The sequence below is a fragment of the Sparus aurata genome, chromosome 21, assembly GCF_900880675.1.
Source record: "Sparus aurata chromosome 21, fSpaAur1.1, whole genome shotgun sequence".
In the NCBI taxonomy this organism is placed as follows: domain Eukaryota; kingdom Metazoa; phylum Chordata; class Actinopteri; order Spariformes; family Sparidae; genus Sparus; species Sparus aurata.
This window is the reverse complement of record NC_044207.1, coordinates 1,188,875-1,206,160: the sequence shown is the minus strand read 5'-3', so window position 1 is coordinate 1,206,160 and position 17,286 is coordinate 1,188,875. Positions and strand designations below refer to the sequence as shown.

Here is a 17,286-nt window from a genome sequence, read left to right as displayed (position 1 = left end):
GAGGGAGAGACTGCTGCTGGCATCGGTGCTACCGCAACTGCGATAGCAAGAGATCATAAATCTCCGACGTGTAACCGGGTACACGTCGGTTAGAAGCCCCGTTTACACGTGTAGAAAAAATTGTAAACGTTGACACCCCTAGTATTCGCTGTAATAGGAAGTGCACTGGAAGTGCAAAAGGCTGAATGTGTGCCGATTTGGATTTGTTGTAATAAGCCACGCCCACATTGACCAGTCATGACCACCTTCAAGATATGGCCTCAGGATTGGCCCTACATCATACGACAAAATTTTGTAAAAATCGGTGTAGCCGTTCAAGAGATAGAAAGTTCCCATATTTCTAGCCCCTCTTAGTGGCCAAAATTCACCAAATTCGGCTCATCCCTTCCCAGTCTCATGGCAACCAAGGATCTCAAATTTGGTGTTAATAGCATTTAGTTTGACTGAGATATCAAACAGTTTAAATTTTTATAGCTAGCTACAGAAATTTGTTCGTTAATAATTTGTGCATTTTTCGAGCAAAATTCTTTTGATAATTTTAGATGAGATCCAGCTGAAGAGTGTCCGTGCCAAGTTTCACGCAGATTGGACAAAATCCCAAGGAGTAGTTCGAAAAAGTATGCTTTCCAGTTTTTGCGAAAAAAACTTTCTAACCGGAAGTGGGCGTGGCCAATTGCAAAGTGATTCAGCTCCATTCCGGGAATCTGGGGATACAAGGTTTTTGAATGTGTGACCTACGGTGTGGGAGTTATAGGCAAAAACGTGTTTTCCTTGGTTATAGCACCCCCTGCAGGCGGATATATGTAGTTTTTTGTGTCTGAGATATTCGCAGGAATCTGGACCAACCCTCCAAATTGCACCGCCCTCCCTTGCACGGTTTAGCCTGCAGCACCACTTTTAGCCAGAGAAAAATACAAATAAAAATCTTTACAATTACAATAGGGTTCCTAGCACCGCTGGTCCTAGGAAACCTCGTTCCCTCGGCCCCTTGGGCTTGGCCCCCTAACTACAACTGCAAGCAGTTATGAACGGGGGCCAAGCCCCCCCGCACAACTCGGACCCCGTGCACCGCAGAGCCCACAGAAGTTGGCCAAAAGGATGACGAGCTCGGGGCAAAAGTGAAGACACAGGCCAACGTCTGAGCCGTGGTATTCGCTGTAATGGGAAGTGCACTGGAAGTGCAAAAGGCTGAATGTATGCCGATTTGGCTTTGTTGTACTGAGCCACGCCCACATTGACCAGTTATGACCACCTTTAAAGATATGGCCTCAGGATTGGCCCTACATCATACCGACCAAATTGCGTAAAGATCGGTGTAGCCGTTCCCATCTTTTTAGCGCCCCCTAGTGGCCAAAATTCGCCAAGTTTCGGGTCATCCTTTTCCAGTGTCATGGCAACCAAGGAACTGAAATTTGGTGTTAATAGCATTTAGTATGACCGAGATATCAGACTATTTACATTTTTAGAGCTAGCTACAGAAATGTGTTCGTTAATAATTTGCGCATTTTTTGACAGAGCAAAATTCTTTTGATAATTTTAGATCAGGTCCAGCTGAAGAGTATACGTGGTAAGTTGCACGCAGATCGGGCAAAATCCCAAGGAGGAGTTCAAATATGTAGGTTTTGCATATGTGGCGCTTTAGCGAAAGAAATGTGCAGCAGAAGTGGGTGTGTCCTATGTCAGAAAACCCTGCTCTGTTCAGGGAACATATGGATATAAGGTTTGCAAATGTGTTATTTAAAATGTGGAAGTTAAAGGCAAAAACGCGATTGCATCCATTATAGCGCCACCTAGTGGACTACAAGTGCAATTTTTGGTATGAAAGAACTGTGTCCTATTCTATCTGTACCATATAAGGTTCAAAGGTGTCAGCACAATAGTTTGGCTGAAATTAATGTTTGTTGTTTATGTTGCAATAAGCCACGCCCTCATTGACCAGTCATGACCACCTTCAAGATATGGCATCAGGATTCGCCCTACATCATACTGACCAAATTCCGTAAAAATCGGTGAAGCCGTTCAAGAGATACAAACTTCCCATATTTTTAGCGCCCCCTAGTGGCCAGAATTTGCCAAATTCAGCTCATCCCTTCCCAGTCTCATGGCAAGCAAGGATCTACAATTTGGTGTTAATAGCATTTAGTTTGACCAAGATATCAAACAGTTGACATTTTTATAGCTAGCTACCGAAATGAGTTCGTTAATAATTTGCGCATTTTTTGACCAAGCAAAATACTTTTGATAACTTTAGATCAGATCCAGCTGAAGAGTGTACGTGGCAAGTTTCACACAGATCGGACAAAATCCCAAGGAGGAGTTCGAAAAAGTAGGTTTTCCAGTTTTTGCGATTTTGCGGAAAAACGTTCTAACCGGAAGTGGGCGTGGCCAATCGCAAAGTGATTCAGCTCCATTCAGGGAATACAAGGTTTTTGAATGTACGACATACGGTTTGGGAGTTATAGGCAAAAACGTATTGGCCTAGGTTATAGCGCCCCCTGCTGGCGGATATATGTAGTTTTTTGTGTCTGAGATATTCGCAAGAGTCTGGACTAACCCTCCAAATTGCACCGCCCTCCCTTGCATGGTTTAGCCTGCAGCACCACTTTTAGAAAATAAAAATCTTTACAATTACAATAGGGTTCCTAGCACCGCTGGTCATAGGAAACGCGTATGCTTGCATACGCATTCCCTCGGTCCCTCAGGCTTGGCCCCCTAAATACCCCTGACGTCCCACCTTCAAACACAGCCTCATTTGGCCATCCATGAAAAAGCTACTTAACCTCCCACTTTTCTAAAGGAATACATATTTCCTATGGGCACTGCACTAGTATATATAAATATGAGTATATATTCAAGGGTGTAGATAGATAGATAGAATTACTTTAATGATCCCAGACTGGGAAATTATTTTGTTACAGCAGTAGTGGGTCCGCAAATAAAACACTTTGTACATAACATAAATAGAATCCAATATATACATAGTGTATATATATAGTGCACAGTGTGCTATAAAAAATAAACAATAATAATATATACAACAAAACAAAATATGCAAAATATACTATAACAATAATAATATATACAACAAAACAGTAGAGAGACCAGAGTTCTCTGTCAGGCAGAGGTGAGAGAGTTGTTGTATAAAGTGATGGATTGTGGCAGGAAAGATTTCCTGTATCTATTGCTACGACAGCGAAGCTGAAGCAGCATTCCGGAGAAGGTACTCCGCTGTCTGATCAGTGTGAGTTGGAAAGGGTGGAGAGGATTATCCATGATGGATAACAGTTTTTTCAGTGTCCTCCTCTCCACCACAGCCTCCAGAGTGTCCTGTTTGCAGCCAATCACAGAGCCAGCCTTCCTGATCAGTTTGTTGAGTCTGTTGGTGTCGCTGGCTCCAATGCTGCTTCCCCAACAAACCACAGCAAAGAAAAGTACACTGGCCACCACAGACTGATAAAAGATCTCCAACATCTTGCTGCACACGCTGAAGGATAGGTTTGATTTTGACATTGGTGGGGACATAGCCAGTCATGACATTAACTTTGTATGATGCATTACCTACTGTACATAAGCAGTCAAACATGCAGTTAAACATTTAGTATAGCACCATTTCAAATTTACCTGTACCCCTGAATCTTCACTATATGAGCTACAACCTGGCCAGGGATCCTCTGTCACCTGATCAATAAAATATTGATGCTATGAGCAGTGACACAGCACGACTCAGTAGTATTCACAAGGCGTACTTTTAATATTACAACTAACACTTAAAATTAAATTAACCACCATGTCCTTATTCAAGTTCACCTGCTGCTGTGACCCTGCCACTCCACCGCTGTCTGATAAAGGGGACGGCTGTGTTGCTTCCTCTGTCACCTGACAAAGTAACAAATCAATCACCATTAAGAGTGAGAAAACGGTTGGAAACAATGTTTTGCATTCATTAGCGGCAGCCTATGAGGAGGGACTATTTTCCTCAGGTGACTTAGACTTTGTTTGGTGAAATAGCTTCTAATGTCTTCCACCTTTCTTTTGCCCGACATCCTCGGACATGTGTGTCAACCTCCTCTTGTCAACACTGGCAAAGCCTGCAAGTGACACAACTTCGACAGCCTTCAGGGAGCTGAGCTAATCAGAAAACAGACCTGTTTCAAAGATGCATTTGGGAGGCTGTGCCGAAGTGGGAAAGGATTTAACACTTTGTGTGCCGCATGAGGCGCATATTTTTCCCCTTCAAACTTAATATTGGTGTGGACATTTCAGCCATCGTTTGAGATTGGTATGGACACGTCCATACGGTCCAAATGCAATTCTACGCCCCTGTATATTTTCGAGTTCCAGTTACAGTCAACCTTAATGAGCGGAGTGAGAGAGGTGAAGAGGAGCGCTGTGCTTAAGGACTGAGAGAGACACTGCGCTCACACAAACTTTGTGATGAAATACGTGTGATTTGCTGAATTTATAGAAGAGAAACTACAACAAAAATATCGATCTCATCATGCTAATCGATCCAATACCAATACTCACCATGGTATCGATACTATTGAAATTTGGATCGATCTGCCCACCTCTAATAATCATGTGGAAATCCCTGACACTGGCTGCTGGTTAAATAGAATGAAATGCATCATATTTTACCCTATTAATAATGAGTTAATCTCAGAAGAACATCACAACATTTCACTATTTGCCAGCCGCCAATGTTAGGAGAAGAAGAAGAAACCCAGCGCCTTTTCAATCCTCCGAAGCAGAGGGTGGCGGTAATGCACACGTCAGACCAACTAAAAGAAGAAGAACGCCCATTTTGCTCGGTCATATCAGGCACTGAAGTCTAAGTGTGCTGAAATACGAACAGACAGACGAGAACAAAGAGCTGCAATGGACGGGTAAATGTGTACATAGTTTAGCTTCTGTTTCTCGGTGCACTCTCCACAGCTGTGCATGCATTGGACATAAAATGAGCCATTTCCCGTGCTCAACCTACGATATGCTAATTGTTAGCTCGACTGAGACTCTTGATACTCTACGGTAAATTGCGAACAACATGACGGCAGCTGGCTACCAAATTTGATATTTTTTAATATCGTCTTTCATGCTACATCAGTTAGTTGGCAGAAGATGACAGTCCAGTTAGGCATAACGTATGTAACTCCGTCTCGTGCGTAAATTGAATGTTAACGTTAGCTAGCTAGACTGCTGTAGCCACCGATTAAACTGAAATGTATACGTTAAATGTTAATGTGATAAATTACACTATTATTGTCGGTTATTATTGGTGTAGTAAGCAGTAATCCCTGTATGTTATTAATAAACCATGTCATAGCCGATATGGCAAGCGCACCTGTCAGCTCGTGGGGGTCCTTTATATGAAACGATTGTAACTTTATGCTATAGTGTATGCTACAAGCGACCTCTGCCGGCTCTTTGTATACAACTTTAAGAGCAGGGAACGTCAAGATTTATTTATAAATGTGACGTCACAAAATAAAGCCAAGCAACAGCAAAAGACATTTTAAGATACCTATAAATATATTGTGCAATTATTTAGTTCTCCAGTTTGATTTGAGATATGTTGAAGCCTCCCAGTGTTGAGCTGACATATTGAACTAAGCACATTTTTTAAGTGTCAGTAGCGAGAAAATACAGTTTTGGTTTCTAAAGTTGTAAGATTGTAAGAGTCCTCGTCTTTCTAGGCTTTACTGACAAGTGTTTGAAAACGCAATAATATAGCGTTAGTTTCTAACATTGCAAGAAGGCGCCCTCTCCTCTTTGCAGATATGCTCTAATGGCATGTGTGTTAGTTGACCCAGATATGACACTCCACAGAATCATCAGGCAAGCTTTAGAGATAAAACACAGCCCTCTCCACTCCTCCTATTAAAAAATATTAAAAAATGAATTGTTGCAGTGGCAGCCATGTTTCAAGAAATGGAGGTGCACCACTGCAAGGTGCATGTAAAGGAAACACTGCCTCTGTAATAGTCTTTGATGTTTTTGATGCTACTTCAGAGGATGTAAATGGTATAGTAACCAATATCAGCCTGTTTTAGTCTTGTAGTGAATGCTGAGTTACTTAACACATGAAACTGTTTAATGCCCCCCCCCCCCCAACACACACACACACACACACACACACACACACATTTTACTAAGTACCACAACATTCTCACTGAGGATAAACTCTCAAGTTCACCAGTCTCTTTCCTTTTTAGCTATTGCATTTCTAACATTATTTTCTTTTTTTTAAACATCTCCCTGCATTCTCTCCATTGGCAGTGATGTTGCGGTTGGTGTGAAGGCAAGGATTCCCAATTTTTACTATTTTTACAAATGCCTGCATTTACGTTGTCAGCATAATATCATCCACAAAGGGAAGGAATAAACAGTCGTGGGATTTTAGGATACGGTGGATGATTAGATATAAAGTAGTGCGGGCTGTGAAGTCACAAGATAAGATAAACAAAAAGATGTGTGTTAAATTTTGTAAACTTTGAGATTATAATTTTAATATGATAAGGATTAGCCATCATTCATTCTTTGTTTGCTGTTAAATTTTGATGTATGTTTGGAAGTAGTAAATCACTCTGCTTATAAAAGTGGTGGTGAAAGAGGTGGAATGAAAATTAAATTTAAATGCATTTTCCTTTTTGTTCTTGTTTCCCCAGAGAGGCTCAGATGAGCTCAACATGTACAGTAGCAGCCCCAACTCTATGACTGGTACGTTCAATTTTAACAAGGATAATATCTGTAAACACAATGCACCATTAGGCCTGTCACGATAACAAATTTGGCTGGATGATAAGTTGTCCCAGAAATTATTGCGATAAACAATAATATTGTCGTTTTGAGACCATTTTTCAACTAATATAATGATAATGGCATAATAGTGCAAGTGCACCATTTCAAAGATCATTAAACTTTTATTTCTAAAGAATATTTAACATTTGAATTGGAATGTGAACAAGACATTTTAAATATCCAAAATAAATAAACAAAACAATCAGAAACAATAAATAAAAAGTAATCTCAGTCTCTGTTAGCAAAAATTGCACTTGAATTACACACAACCAAAAACAATAACCCTTACCCTTTAGTATGTCGTCTTTCACGCTGTACAGTTGTGGAATTGCCGTTTGTGACGCGTATGTTCTCCCAGGCAATTTGTACTGGCTGTGTACAAATGTTTGCGGCATATATCGAAATGCAGCTTTTTGAAGGTATTAAAGGGCTGCATCTCTTTAGCGATGTAGCGAACTACACTATCTGCGGGTGCGCACCTTTTTGCACTGTCCAGTTTTGTATTTTGTTTGTCGACTAAACGCCCCAGTGATTGTGGACTGTCAGGAAGACGGAGACGGCCCCTCTGTAGCTTTGGCTGTAGTTTTTTTTTTCCCAGCTGGGAAAACTGCATCGGATGATTACGCTTCAGGTGCAGATGCATGTTTGTTGTATTGCCGCTTTTAGTTGCTACTGTTTTACAACAAGTGTGACATACCAGCTTGTCCAGGTTAAGTGGTTCAACGAGGTCATTCGGTTTGAATCCGAAGTGCTCCCACACTGCAGCTGTCGTGTTCGGTGTATTATACAGAGTGACTGAAAAAAAGGGTTCACGTGAGAGACACGAGGAGAACAAACAAGCATGCAAATGGAAATTATCGAGCTCATTTTTATTTATCGTACGATTAACTGATTTATTGATTATCGTGACAGGCCTATGCACCATCATGCAAAGCTGGAGACATTGAAAAATAAATAAATAATTAAAGCTGTAAGCAGCGATGTACGGGCCCTCACAGTCCACGCCCGTCGGGCCATGCTGCTGTCGGGGTCTGCCGCGTAGATGTATTCAGGGCGAACGCTCGTCAACGTCAAACCCTGGGCGTGGCCTTTGTGACAAGATTCAGCACAATTCAGTGAACGTGTGGGTATAGTGGCAGCCAAAACGCACTTTCCTCTATTACAACGCCACCTAGTGGTGGAAATTGAGGACGACAATAGATTATGAAATTTTTTCGGCATGTGTGACATTCAAGTTTGGTGAGTTTTGGGGTATGTTCAGGCAGTGAAAAATGCGATGATTTGGGAGGAAAAAGTCGTCACTCGAAAAACATTAGGGACCTTGCAGGTTGAGACCTGCTTGGGTCCTAATGATTATGGGCGCATGTAAAAGTAGTCAGGAAGTGAGTCTGATCATGTTTCCTGAACATCAGAGGGTCAAGAAATGACAGAGGCTTCTGTAACTGTACTGAATACTTTTTAGTTGTGAATTTTTTAAGTTTGACCTTCTGAGCTTTTTCAACATGTATGTGATTCCTTGTGTATACTAACCAAGATATATATTTTGTCTAGACATACAGACAGGATAACATCACCTTTAAATTATTAATATTAAATTGATTACTGTAACCATTTAGCGACAACTATTTAAATGAAAACATGTTCAATCATTCAATCTTTATTTATATAGCTCCAATTCACAATAAAAGTCATCTCATGACACTTTCTAAATTGAGCAAGTCATAGCCTACTCCTTGATTATTTTAGGTATGGAGACCCAACATCTCCCCCATGAGCAAGCGCCTGGTAACAATAGTGAGAATAAAACTGCCTTTTAACAGGCAGATATTTTGGAGCAGAACCGGAATCAGTAGTGGGCGGCCATCTGCTTGGACTGGTTGGGTTGAGCAAGGGAGAGGGAGATGTTGCCAGGTTTCTTAATGGTCTCCTTGAACGTCAGGACAACCACACATTGCTTTCAAAATGAGCAACTGGTAAAGTTTGGGATCCACATGCACATAATCACAAAAATGCTGAAAATCAGCTTGGATGGACAAACTTCAGAAATTCAGAACTTGAGTTTTTTGAGTACAGATTTAGGATTTTCCAGGTTCCCATGAATTTAATCGTTGTCTCAATATAAATTTTTATTTTGAGAAAATCCATGATGTGAACTGGGAGAAGTTCTGGATTTTGGGTGACTTGGCATGGAATGACCCTAGTCTACCTTTATAGTTAGCCATGAAACAGAGTGAAAGATAAACTACGTGGAGTTGTCCATGGACAGTGCATTCAGAAAGAATTCTGACCCCTTCACTTTCTTCACATGTTGTTGCCTTGGAGTCTAATGCTAGAATCGACCAAATTATTTTGTCCCCTTATCAATCTACACTCAGTACACCATAGTGACAAAAGCAGAAACAGAATTTTAGAATTTTCTTCACATTTATTAAAAAGGGAAAACTGAAATATCATATTGACATAAGTATTCAGACCCTTTACTCAGCACTTAGCTGAAGCACCTTTGGCAGCGATTACGCATCAAGTCTTCTTGGGTAAGACGAGCTTTGCACGCCGGGATTTGGGGATTTTCTTCCCTGCCGATCCCCTCAAGCTGTGTCAGGTTTGATGGGGACAGTTGGTTATTAGGTCTCTCCAGAGATTTTCGATTAGGTTGAAGTCAGTGCTCTGGCTGGGCCACTCAAGAACAGTTACAGAGTTGTCCCTAAGCCACTCCTGTGCTGTCTTGGCTGTGTGCTGAGGGACTTGTCCGGTTGGAAGGTGAACCTTTGACCCAGTCTGACATCCTGAGCGCTATGGACCAGGTTTTTGTTAAGGATATGTCTATTTTGCTACGTCCAGCTTCCCTCAACACAGACCAGTGGTCAAGTCCTTGCCACTGAAAAACACCACCAAAACATGATGCTGCCACCACCATGCTTCACCATAGGGATGGTATTTGGCAAATGATGGGAGGTGCCTGGTTTCCTCCAGACACAACACTTAGAATTGAGGCCAAACAGTTCAATCTTTTTTTTTCAGGCATTAGTGTACCTTTCAGAGGTCTCCTGTCTGGCGACTCTGCTATAAAGCCCAGATCAATAAAATAACTGGTCTCCAAAATGTGAGGAAATTGCTTGTTTTTTGTCCCACTAAAATCCCCAAAGACAAAAAAAAAAATTGGTAGTCCAGTAATGGAGTAGTCCACCAAGAGGCTGTTTTTGCAGCAGCCATTTTGACTGATTAGAGCAGGAAAAACCCTAAAACTAAAACGGCTACATTGAGCTTACAGTTTATTTTAGTATTCAACTCGTGCTTTAAACAGATGTTTTTAAGGTTCATCAGGTTTTAATCTGGAGTTGTGATATCATATACTGTCTTATTCATTTTTAACATTTATCTGTGTGTGTGGCCATGTTCAGCGAACGGCAGTGACAGTAAGAAACAGCGTCTGGATGAATCCCCTCCCTCCAGAGTTCTCCACATAAGGAAACTTCCCAATGAAGTGTCAGAGACTGAGGTCATTGCTCTGGGGCTGCCTTTTGGAAAGGTCACCAATATACTAATGCTGAAGGGGAAAAACCAGGTACTGTAAAACAAACTAAAGCTAATACTTTGGGATGAAGATGAAACAAGAACAGTCATGTGATCATGTTTAAGTTCAAGTGAATGATATTCTACTTTTTCAACAAGAAAAGGAAAGAGACGAATTATACTGAAGGTTATTTCTTATTCTGCTAAAACTCTATTTGACCAGGCGTTTCTGGAGTTGGGTACAGAGGAGGCAGCCATTACTATGGTTAACTACTACACAGCTGTCACACCACAGGTCTGAATTACATCAGTGTCCATTCATGTTACACGTTAATAATAATTTCTGCTGGGCTATTAACTGAATTGTGTGTTGTATGGATCTTATTCAATGTAGGTCAGAAACACTCCTGTCTTCATTCAGTACTCCAACCATAAGGAACTGAAAACGGACTCAGCTCTGAACCAGGTACTTTTGTACACCAACACTTTCCTTCAACTAAACTAGGGTTAGACCAATGCATTCATTGTTTTGTCTTTTCAACTAGAGGGCTCAGGCTGTATTGCAGGCAGTGTCAGCAGTGCAGGATGGAAACTCACCATCTTCTGACCCTGGAGTTTTAGACCTAGCTCCACCTCCCAGCCCAGTCCTGCGAATTATCATTGACAACATGTTTTATCCTGTGACGCTGGATGTTCTACAACAGGTAAAACCTGAATAAATTTTTTACATCCACCATTCAGATTGGCACACACAGCTCCATAGACATTTTTTTTCCTGATGTTTGAACCTTCTGGGTATAAAAAGAGCTTGTGTGAGGCAACAAAGAGCCACTCTGGAATTAAAGAGAGGAGAAAGTCAGCATTACATCAATAATCATTAACAGCCTCTCAGATTTTGCTTGAGGCCTTTAAAAAGCCAACATTTGTTCACCTCTATTTTTTTATTAACCTTTATTTATACAGGTAAAATCTCATTGAGACCCAGGGTCTCATTTACAAGAGAGACCTGTGGTAGTTGTGATAGTGATTGTTTACAGAACATTAAATTGAATGTTAAAAATGAAGTTTGTTTATTTACATTAAACTTGGTCATGTTTCTTTTATTCTCTATGATTCTGCCAGATCTTCAGTAAGTTTGGGACGGTGATGAAGATAATAACCTTCACTAAGAACAACCAGTTTCAGGCTCTTCTGCAGTTCAGCGACCCTGTCAATGCACAGCAAGCTAAACTGGTATGATCACTTACATCACTTACACATTTTGGCTTTTAAATAAGCAACCTGTAGGAAATTGTAATACGATGACAGGTCCCCATTGTTTATATTCCTAGCATTCAAATATTAAAGCTTGCATAAGACTTTGACAGTTTTATGGGGTTCAGGTCAGGGGACATTGCTGGCCATACCATATGAGGCACTCCGACTTCCTGAAGTCGAGCTGTGACAATTCTGGCACGATGTGGTGGAAAATTGGGGGGTGTGCTGGCGGAATTGGGGGATGATGATGGGTTCTATGATGTCTCTGAGGTAAGAACGTGCAGTGACTGAGCCATCTACAATAACCAAATCTGTTTTGCGCTGACTGGCGATGCCTGCCCAGACTGTTGCACCTCCTCCACCAAAGGGAACCCTGGGGACCATGTTGACCCCGGCGTATCGCTCACCTCGCCTTGTCCAGCAACGCTGACGACCATCATTTCTTTGCAAGGTGACCCGACACTTATCAGTGAACAGGACGGTAGACCACTGCTGCATTGTCTAGGTCACATGGTCTTGTGCCCACTGCAAACGTTCACGGCGGTGTCTTGGTGTCAGTGGAGTCACCTGCAACGGTCGTCTGGCATTCAAGCCAAAGCGGTGGAGTCGGTTTCGAATGGTTTGTCTGGAAACCCTAGTACCCCTCACATCTCGTAACTGGGCCTGCAGCTGTGTGGCAGTTGCATAATGATGTCTGAGTGCATAGGTCCTTAGGTAATGGTCATCGTTGCAGTCTGTCACTCGTGGGGCTCCACTCCTGGGTCTGTCACGAACTCTGCCAGTAGTTCTGTGTCTTGATGCAAGTCTGCTGATGACACTTTGAGACACACCAAGTTCACGAGCAACATCTGACTGCCTGCCACCGACCGAAGGCGCGCTATGGCCAGGTGGCGCTGCTCGTCCGTTAAGTGACGTTGTGTGTTCATGGCTGTTTGAATGATTAACCTGGAATGACTTACTGACAATACCAGCTTTTTATACCCACAGAATGTTGAAATTGATGCCACATTGAAAAGGGTTGTCTTTTAGTTTTTTGGTATTGGCCCCAATATGTAAGGCACACTGTACACAGTGAGACCATTACGTGGAAAACACAAAATGAGATGTGTCTATCACCCCAATACAATTGCCTCCCTATCCCAAAACTCTCTGAAGTGAAACAAACACTGTATGTATGAAATCCACTGAGTGTCTCACAATATCCCTAACTTATTGTGAGTAGTGTGTTTGTGTGTCTATCTATCTATCTATCTGTCTGTCTGTCTGTCTGTATGTGTGTGTGTGTGTATATATATATATATATATATATATATATATATATATATATATATATATATCTTTGCCTCTCTTCCATTTTTCTTCTCCAGTCTTTGGATGGACAGAACATCTACAATTCATGCTGTACTCTGCGGATAGACTTCAGTAAACTGGTCAACCTCAATGTCAAATACAACAATGATAAGAGTCGAGACTACACCAGACCAGACCTTCCTACTGGAGATGGAGAATCAGCCAACAAGGATCATTCTTTATTGGGTAAATACACCTATATCTTTATCCAGCTATATTGCTTCCATTCATACCTACTTCCAGCAGAAATCCATAAGACTTTCTTTACAAAACTTTGGCCCTATTGAAGAACACATTGGTCATTCTCTCTCCAATAGTGCTGCTTGCTCATATCTCCAGACAGTAAATGTGAAGCAAATACTGACCAATACGTTCTCACCCTTTCCACTCCACCTCTGTTTGTTTGGAAGATTCAACATAGCTAATGTAATCTCAAGTTAGTGAACAGGCAGGGTAAGTAGACCATAATGCCCTCCGACATTGAGTGTGCATAAGTGGTGGTAAGACATGATGGAGAAAAAAAATATATTCCTGTTTACAAACAATCAAGGATGCTTGCATGCCAAGGGGTTGAAAACTAGAGGTAGAGCGATTACACAATGTCCCGCCCACAACAGTATCTGAGTGTCTGCACATCACAATTAATGGCCTTTAAACACTGAATAATCTGAAACTGCAAAGTAACTCTTAATTAAATGTATCAAACATCTGTAGTGGAGAGGAGGTGTAAAGTAGCAGAAAACGGAAAAGCTCAAGTTAAGTACTCGAGTAAGTTGTAATTGGGTTAATTCCATCACTAGTTGTTTGAAATTGTGACGGAAAGAGTTTGATTTTTACTGAAAATATATATTGGTTTTCAGTAGGGATGTCCTGATCCATTCTGAAGGATCGGGGCCGATATGGGCATTTTTCCATTGAGTGTTGATCGGCAATTTTGAATGTGGACCCAAGGCCGAGTTATGTTTTTTTTTTTATGTCAGAGCACAATTTGTGGCAAAACTCAGACGTGCACGTAACGTTAGTCTGACAATAACTTAAATTAGAAAGCGAAAGCAGTCCAACGGCGACATGAAACATTTGCAATACGACTGATTAGCAAGGGGGTAACAAAACAGCTGCATTTAATACTACACATTTGGTACGATAAAAATTACAGAGAAGGTAATTAAATTAATCGCTCTGGATAACCAGCTCATCTCCATGGTAGAGGATCAGGGTTTTCTTGTCATCTGGAGTTTTTGAATCCCTGGTATGCCCTACCATCTTGACATTACATTACGTGCCGATATGTGCACAAGTTTCGTGGGTCTCATACAGCAAAACATGTAAAACAGGCATCGAGGAGATGCTGAACACGTGTGAAATAGACAAGCAATGTGTCCACGTCATTTTACGTGACAACGCAAGGCATAAGAAAAAAGCAATGGATTATAAGTACAAATTGTTGGCTGCGTCTCACACACACTTCAGCTGGCTATACACGAGGGTCTGCTGTCACAGCGCAGCGTCACAGACTCACCTGCTCACACGTTGAAGGTGGTAGGCCAGTGTTGCAATAGCATATGCAGAATAAGAAGGAGCCATATGAAAGTATATAAGTTGTTTCAACAAAATAGAGCTGTCCCAAACGATTATTTTTCAAACGATTAATCTACCCATTATTTTTTCGATTAGTCGACTAATCTAACGATTAATTTAACGTTACATGACCGAACAAAAGTAATGTAGTAACTGTAACTGTTGTTTGTAACTTATATTAGGAAAAAAATACCGCAGTTGTAGTCGGAGCAGCGTCCTTCCTCCCGCCTGTCCTACCAACTCTTCGTTACATTTCTGCCCGAAAAACAGCGTCTGTGTGAGAGGAGCTATTCTCATCCTCCGCAGGAACTACCACTTCCTGTTTGGGACGACACGTCAACGCAAATTATTCATGTGGACGAATTTATGTCGTCGACTAAGTCGAAGCGTTGTCCCAGCCCTACACCAAAATAAAAAAAAGTAGTAAGGAACAGTTTAGATGCAGGTACTTTTTTCTTAATGCAGCTGTATTATCAAGGAAAATATAAGTTAAGGCTCAGTATCGGATCGGCACTCGGTATCGGCAGATGCTAAATATTAAAGGACTCGGGTCGGGATCGGGGTAAAAACCTGATCTGGACATCCCTAGTTTTCAGTCTCCTGGATTTCTCATAATTGCTATCAATATTGCCCCTGAAAGAAGTCATATCGGTTGACCCCATTGCCACATTCCACAGTCTTCACATCAAGGTGCAAAGACAGCCAAGAGACCTAGCTCTGAGCTACTATTGGTTAGGGGACACACACCCCACAGTGTTTCCCCCAGTATTTTCTGAGACTGTGGCGCTGGGGGGGGGGGTCATCATACTGTAATATTTATACTTATGTCATAGGCTACTTAGGGAATTTCATTTTTTTTCTCTGGTTATAATGCTCTCACACAGCCATCATGAACTCTAATATTGTAAAGAAATACTATTTTTTTTTGTTTCAAGAGAGGAGTTATCTAAGTCAGAGTCCTGCACGGTTGAAAAATAATGTACTGTGATACAGATGCAGATCGGGTCGGACGCCTGGAGAGACTGGTCGGGTTTTACGATTGCCATTTTCAAGGCGTCACTTATCAGTCATTATTAGCGACACAAATGATAAGCATTTATATTTCATATGAGCTCATTCATGCGTGCTTGCGACCTCCCTGAACTCCCATTGCCCACGCTGTCTTACTTTCACTTTTAAAAATTGCGTCCGTCCAATTTTCCTTTGGCCGTCGGTATCAATTTATAATGGGTCAGCTCAGGTATGGAATGCAATTTGTGCTACTGTCGGAAAACGGGTCGGATGTGGTTTTAAGAATGGCGGGTTCGGGCGGGTTTGCAAAATAAGACCCGTGCAGGACTCTGCTTTAAGTGACCATTTTAATCCTCTAGCTAATTATCAAGCTAAATATCCAACATGCTAGTTAACGTCAAAGACTGCGGTGGAAGACGACAGTAAAATATTTCCTTTCTCTAACACTGGATTTATTTATGCCTGATTTTTTAAGGTGTGGCAGCTTTTATTTTGCTGTGGCGGTGCGCCACAGTCAATTACATGTAGGGGAAACCCTGCCCCATTTTACCAGGTAGTCTAGCTCCTTTCTTTGTTCTCCCTCTTCTCCATCACTTCTCCCAATTGGCTGCCTGCCCTCTTCGCTCTTCAGAGCTCTTCTCCAGCTCTGCTCCCACTGGGCCTTGCCCCCAGCTCTTCTCCTGCACTCTGGGACCAACAGCGCCTGAGAGCTTCCAGCTGCAGTTCCAGCAGGCCCAAAAGAACTTCTCCCTACAGCAGCAACGCAAGGTCCCACTAGTAGCCTAGTTCATTTAGCACCAGCAACTGTTGCACAAAGTTTGCTAGCTAGTTACACAGTGAGAGGAACATGAAGCAAGTTAGCACTGAGCTGTTATTCCTGTGAAGGAAAGGAGCGACCAGTTTCCTCCATCCAACCTCTTTTATTGGACTTTGTACAGCAAGGACATTGCTGTTCAACATTAGGATTACAATCTTCTCCTGCTCGGCTCATCAGCTAAGAAACCACCAGCAGTTATGTCTCTGCATTATTACATCTGTACATTTCCTTTCTGTTTTCTTTTTCTGTTGTTTTTGTTTTTTTTAATTCATTTTTTGTTTTTCCTCCCTCCTCCTTTTCTTGTAGGGGTGATTTTTTATTTTTAATCGTTTATCTCCATTCTCCTTTCTCCATTCCTAAAAAAAAAAAAACACGAGCCTAGATGACTGACACTGTACGTGCAAGCCCAGCTACTGGATCTTCTATCAGATTTTTTAGTTGGAATGTCAAAGGCTTGAACAGTCCCATTAAACAGTCAAAGGTTCTGTCCCATTTGAAGCGCTTAAATGCCGACGTAATATTCCTACAGGAGACGCATTTGCGTGACAGAGATCAGGTTAGACTTAAAAGCCCATAGATCAATGATATATTTCACTCAACTTTTGATTCTAAAGCTAGAGGGGTAGCTATTTTGGTTAATAAAAGAGTTCATTTTACCACCACTAAAATTATAGCTGATAAGAACGGTAGATTGTTGTAGCAGGCCATTTATGCCATAATCCCATTTTATTAGTAAACATTTATGCTCCAAATTCTGACAACCCAGATTTTATAAATATACTATTTGGCACTCTTTCTATCCTGGACACCCATTTCCTGATTCTTGCTGGGGATCTGAACTGTGTGATGAACCCAACCTTGGACCGTTCTAATCCCTGCACTCCACCCAGTCTGCCATGTCCAAATCGATTTCAGATTTTATGCTCCAGAATGGGTTTGTGGACCCTTGGAGATTTTATAAT

At 41.5% G+C, this 17,286-nt stretch overlaps 1 protein-coding gene across 4 annotated transcripts in view; it reads left to right on the top strand.

The window, feature by feature from the left end:
• The first annotated feature begins 4,739 nt into the window (after positions 1-4,739).
• Positions 4,740-17,286, top strand: part of LOC115572254 (polypyrimidine tract-binding protein 2-like) — a 54,405-nt gene continuing 41,858 nt past the window's right edge. For 2 of the 4 annotated variants that reach the window (XM_030402141.1, XM_030402143.1), the window contains exons 1-9: positions 4,741-4,886; positions 6,277-6,298; positions 6,666-6,717; positions 10,200-10,363; positions 10,535-10,606; positions 10,706-10,777; positions 10,857-11,015; positions 11,434-11,544; positions 12,936-13,104. In XM_030402141.1, coding sequence (XP_030258001.1) covers positions 4,879-4,886; positions 6,277-6,298; positions 6,666-6,717; positions 10,200-10,363; positions 10,535-10,606; positions 10,706-10,777; positions 10,857-11,015; positions 11,434-11,544; positions 12,936-13,104 — 829 coding nt within the window. In that variant the 5' untranslated portion in view covers positions 4,741-4,878. Of the gene's footprint in view, positions 4,887-6,276; positions 6,299-6,665; positions 6,718-10,199; positions 10,364-10,534; positions 10,607-10,705; positions 10,778-10,856; positions 11,016-11,433; positions 11,545-12,935; positions 13,105-17,286 lie in introns of all 4 variants that reach the window. The other 2 variants (XM_030402142.1, XM_030402140.1) reach the window with 2 other exon arrangements.